This window comes from Frankliniella occidentalis, unplaced genomic scaffold (genome assembly GCF_000697945.3).
Source record: "Frankliniella occidentalis isolate FOCC.00 unplaced genomic scaffold, Focc_3.1 Scaffold13, whole genome shotgun sequence".
Classification (NCBI taxonomy): Eukaryota; Metazoa; Arthropoda; class Insecta; order Thysanoptera; family Thripidae; genus Frankliniella; species Frankliniella occidentalis.
Window position 1 is genome coordinate 924,881 of NW_026267143.1, and position 5,077 is coordinate 929,957.

At 36.9% G+C, this 5,077-nt stretch overlaps 1 protein-coding gene across 1 annotated transcript in view; it reads left to right on the forward strand.

The window, feature by feature from the left end:
• Positions 1 to 135: 135 nt before the first annotated feature.
• LOC113217630 (nuclear factor NF-kappa-B p110 subunit) overlaps positions 136 to 5,077 on the forward strand; it is a gene marked incomplete at its 3' end in the record, with an annotated part of 5,430 nt that continues 488 nt past the window's right edge. Inside the window, exons 1-18 of the mRNA XM_052263601.1 lie at positions 136 to 423; positions 935 to 1,027; positions 1,117 to 1,262; positions 1,348 to 1,508; positions 1,604 to 1,766; positions 1,839 to 1,980; positions 2,079 to 2,183; positions 2,263 to 2,374; positions 2,652 to 2,776; positions 2,861 to 2,941; positions 3,029 to 3,184; positions 3,280 to 3,300; positions 3,382 to 3,504; positions 3,582 to 3,683; positions 3,831 to 3,880; positions 3,954 to 4,072; positions 4,206 to 4,320; positions 4,839 to 5,055. Coding sequence (XP_052119561.1) covers positions 318 to 423; positions 935 to 1,027; positions 1,117 to 1,262; positions 1,348 to 1,508; positions 1,604 to 1,766; positions 1,839 to 1,980; positions 2,079 to 2,183; positions 2,263 to 2,374; positions 2,652 to 2,776; positions 2,861 to 2,941; positions 3,029 to 3,184; positions 3,280 to 3,300; positions 3,382 to 3,504; positions 3,582 to 3,683; positions 3,831 to 3,880; positions 3,954 to 4,072; positions 4,206 to 4,320; positions 4,839 to 5,055 — 2,137 coding nt within the window. The remainder of the gene's footprint in view (positions 424 to 934; positions 1,028 to 1,116; positions 1,263 to 1,347; positions 1,509 to 1,603; positions 1,767 to 1,838; positions 1,981 to 2,078; positions 2,184 to 2,262; positions 2,375 to 2,651; positions 2,777 to 2,860; positions 2,942 to 3,028; positions 3,185 to 3,279; positions 3,301 to 3,381; positions 3,505 to 3,581; positions 3,684 to 3,830; positions 3,881 to 3,953; positions 4,073 to 4,205; positions 4,321 to 4,838; positions 5,056 to 5,077) is intronic.

Consider the following 5,077-nt stretch of genomic DNA (forward strand, 5'->3'; position numbering starts at 1 on the left):
CCCCCCCTCCTCCCCGCCGCAGCCCAGGTTGACGTCATGCTCGGCTCATGCTCCTGCTCCTGCGTCGCAGAGGTTAGAAACGTCTGGCCTGCAGTGTTCACCAGCGGGGGTTCCCCTTGATAGCCGTACGTATAACAGACCGTCCACCGCCCATGCCTACACAGCTCCGTTCACAGACCGCCCAGTCGCCTTGCGGTCTTCGGTGTATTCCCTTCCCTTAGTTTACTTGAACCACTCAATTTTGAGAATCCAAAACAAGATCTACTGAGTGTCTCCAGTGTTGTTTTCTAACAACTTATTGTATTGAGAGATTCACTATGTCAACATCAGAAGCAACGCAGTTTTACAATAACTTTTCAATTGAAGAGCTTTATGCTCCTCAGGCTCAAACAACTCAAGCTTGGGATCAGTCTTCATGTAATGGTTGGTTTCTTGTGTGTTGGAAGTGTAACATAGAGGTTAGAACAAAGGTATCTGATATTATTAGAAATTGAAATGAACTGACATGCGTTGTTTAAAACGCCAAAAGATGTAGCAGATAATTTGTTAAGTGTGATACTTGCTACTTTTTAGTGCTCATATCATATTGAAGCAAACAGCATTTAGTCGGGTTGTTGAAAATTTTGCATTAAATGCTAGAAAATTGTACTCATCTTTCTACAGTTATTTCAAGACTACTATAGAACATAAAGATGTCAGTCAAATTGTTTAGGGAGTCTGAAAGATCTCTCATTACCCCGGTAGCAAAATGAAGCAAATTGCATTTGAACTGCATTATATGTCCCATCTGTACGCGCATAACAGGCGCCTACACGCGTGTTAGGTGCGTTTCAGATTGGACACAAAATGCACATTTTATGCAGCTCTGCTACCTGGGAAACATTTTATTTTAATATTTTTAATTGGATCAATTTTAAATGATAAGTTATTGCAGGTGCAACAATGTTTCCCACTCCAAGCCCATCACCAACTAGCCATCAAACAAGCCCTTTTTCATCCAGTTATTCTGAAGAAGGTGAAATGGCATGTAAGTATGGTAACATTAAGGTTAAACTGAAAAACGATAAATGACCATGTCAATCAAAAGTTGCTCATCATTCATTAAATATTTTGCAGACAGTGAAGGGGAAGTTAAACTACGAATCATTGAGCAGCCAGTTCCCATGTTTAGGTTTCGTTATAGATCTGAAATGAATGGTGCCCATGGAAGTTTGCTTGGTCAAAGCGAAAATCCGAAGAGAAAAACTTACCCAACTGTTGAAGTATGTCTCTAAAATGGAAAAAAAAAACACCTTAGTCTTGTGTCTTAAAAATATCATTTAGTGTGCTGCTCTAATTTTGTTATAGCTTGTCAATTATGACGGGGAAGCGATAATACGCTGTTCGCTGTATACAGCTACACCACCACACATTCCACACATGCATCAACTTATTGCTAAACCATCCAACAACAGAGAGATACTTGACCATGAAGTCACTGTTTCTGATAGAAATGGTTACAGAGCAGAGTAGGTTATTCAGATTCGTGTTATACATGTTGGGCTTCTGGCATTAAGTTTTCTAAAAGGTAATATATTGTTAACTCTTGTAACTTCTTCCATAGATTCAGAGGATTGGGTATAGTTCACATGGCAAAAAAAAACCTTACCAAGGAGCTGATGAGGAAAAAAGAAAAAGATCTAATTGAGAAATTGAAAAGACAGAAGAATTTGCCCCACTTTGGGGATGAAAGACAGCAAATTGCCTTGAAAGAAATGCTTCCTCAGGTGTGCATTTGAAGATTTTTTGTTCCTAAAATCTTATTTTTAGCCATATTTGCACTAATTACTTTTCCCTAGCTTGAAGCAGCGGCCAAAAGGGATGCAGAAACAATGGATGCTAATAAATTACGTCTTTGCTTTGAAGCATTTGAAAGAGGTCCAAATGGTGAAATGCGTGAATTATGTGAAAGAGTGTTCTCTGATACAATTCAGAATATGAGTAAGTCAATAATCTCATCAATGCTAATGTAATTTATTTAATTTTGGAATTTGTTTATTCTTGTTTTACAATACTCAACCCTGTTTTATAATTTATAGAAAGTGCTGAAACCGGAGGACTTAAAATTTGTCGAATTGACAAATGTGCTGGCTCTTGTAATGGTGGTGATGAAATCTACATACTTGTGGAAAAAGTTTGTAAAAGTAGGTGTCAATTGGAATATTCTAGTTTGTTAATCCATTACAATGAAATGATTTTAATTTCTCACTTTTATTATACCAGAAAATGTAAAAATCCGCTTTTTTGAGGATGATGAGCATGGACAAGAAGTGTGGAGTGATGAAGGGTTGTTCAGTGAAAATGATGTTCATCACCAATATGCAATAGTATTTAGGTAAGTTCTAAGTTGCATCTAGGAGGGTTGCTAGGGAGATTCTGAGCCTCCCTGCCATATCTAAAGCCTAAACAAAATAAGTTTGAATGTTAAAAACAACTCTGACAGTCTATTTTTTCCGCCTGTAATCAAAAAATATAGGCACATTATCTAAGTGCTTAAAAATGCAGTGGGAAAACTTTATCTGCAATGAATGCTCTTAAATCAGGGAACTGTTTTTAAACTGTTGTTGTATTTACCAATATCTTTAGTTCTATATTCTCCACTTTATTTGCAGAACTCCACCATATAAGAGAACAGACATAGAAAAAGATGTGTCTGTCAAAGTGGAACTTGTAAGACCAAAGGACAATGCAAGAAGCGACCCTGTTCCATTTCGTTATAAGCCTGCTCGACGATATGGTTAGTTAAGATGTGATCTATCTAAAACTGTAATGAAATTTGTCATTCGTAATTGTTCTTTAATAATTTTCATTTTTAACTCAGGCCAGAAGAGACCATGTCCTTCATTTTCAAGCCTTGAGAGTAGCAGTAGTTTTGAGGCTCCGAAAAGATCCAAAGCCCCAGGTACTTGCATGTAATGGCTTTTATTCAGGCGTTGTAAAATTGCATTATTCATTGTACAACTACTTGAATTTTTCTAAATATTTGCAGTCATGATCTCAGGCGACGACCCTATGATTAGCGGTGAAAAGGCCATCAGTTGGAATTTATCCAGTGAAACATTAAACGATGTCATGAAAGATTTGTCATCAGAAGTCCACATTGATGAAGATTTTGCAAACTTCATTTTATCTTCTAATTTATCTTGTATGTTTTTTTAGCAACTTCTTACACATCATTACTTACTAGAACTGAAAATTAGGGTTTTCTAATTATTCTTATTACTTTTTCTTTCATTCTAGCTTATTCTCAGGCTTTGAATGGTAGGTAGTATTCTTTTGAATAGCTCCTAGTATACTCTTTAAAAAATAATAATACTCATACTCTTATTTTCCATGTTTTAGAATCAAAAGATAGGGGTGGATGCAGAGTTGAAGAGGATCAGAATATGCTTCTGCTTCAGTCAGAACACTGTGACTTTTCTCCCAACATGTCTTCCCCTGGTTGTCTAGAGACTTTTGGTGATTGTAGGTTTAGGTACCTGTGTCAAAATGTGAAACTGCTATCATTTCTATTTTTCTCATGATTGTTCTATTTATTATAGTGAGTATTGAGAGAAACTCTGATTGGCAAACAGATGGGCCAGGATCAAAACAGAACAAAGAAAAACATGTAGATGTAGTTGTTGAAGGCGTGTCCAGTAAAAGTAAGTCCTGAGTTTTCCTTGTGGAAAAGACAGAAGAAATACTCGGCAATACTCATTGCTAGCAATTCTTCAGACTAACTGGAAGTTGTGACTTTTCTGTGATACATTCATAACTATGTTTTTCTTCTTTCTTTTCCTTTCTTTTAGACCATTTGGTGAAGAAAACTGCATCAAGCTCTGAGGATGAGGCAGTAAAAGTAAGTTCCATTTTATCTAGATCTGATGCCGATTCGGAAAACAACTTTAATAAATTAATCTTGTTTCATCTAGGTTACATCAAATCTTGCTAAAAATGCTTATGATAAATTATTGAAACTTATGAAGAGTCGGCACCCTAGTAGATTACAGGATATGAAAAATATTATCAGAGCAGAGGACCAAGAATTTGGGTAAATATATACTACTTGAAGTGTAACAAGCAGTTTAGTCTCTTGATATGTACAGTATATATGTACAGTACGTACAGTATTTTGTTTTCCATGTATTATGCAACTACAAATCGCTCAAAACTTTTGTTTGCAGGCCACTCCATGCTGCTGTTATTCATGGCCAATTAAAGGAATTGAGTGATCTCCTTTCTCTAGTGATTAAAAGCAATCAACTAAAACTCATCAATACCAGTAATCGCAGAAGACAGGTAAGGGAGAGTGGGGCACCTAGTGACACTTTTTGTCTACCTGTTTGGTTGTAATAGGCTTGGTTTTTCTGGGGTAGGTGTGTCTCTATTTGATATTTCTTTACAAGAACACGTCAAGGCCATTTAAAAAATCTGAGCATTCTCTGAGATATCACTCTGCGAAGTGACTCAACTAGTTTATATCTCAGGGGACGCTCAGATTTTTGATATTGTCCCGATGGTATCTCAGAAAGGAAGACCCAATAGAAACATACCAACGCTAAATACCAAAATGCCGCCCAAACCGAGCATGCTAGGACCGATTAGGCGACGAGTGTCACTTTACATAACATGTGAAAGTCAAGAGGTAACGATTCTGCTACACAGTTGACTGTGGGTCCAATTGACCTGGCCAATGTTCTGTCACTAGGTGACCCTGTCACTTGGTGCCCCACTCTCCCCTCACATTTCCTCTGTCAAACTATTCATCACATTTCGATACATTCTCATTCAATCTGTATTTGTTTTCATTCTTGTAGACTCCTTTGATGGTGGCAGTTGAGGAAAACAGAGTGGATTGTCTAAAATTGCTTTGTATGGCAAGAGCTGATATCAACCAGGCAGATTACGAAGAAAACACTGCTTTCCACATTGCAGTCAAAAATAAAAATTCAGAATGTCTACAAGTACTGCTTTCAGCCAAGAAATCACAGGATTCCAGTTGCAAAATTGATTTAAACAGAAGAAATGAATATGGTTGTCTTTTATTTATTTAATA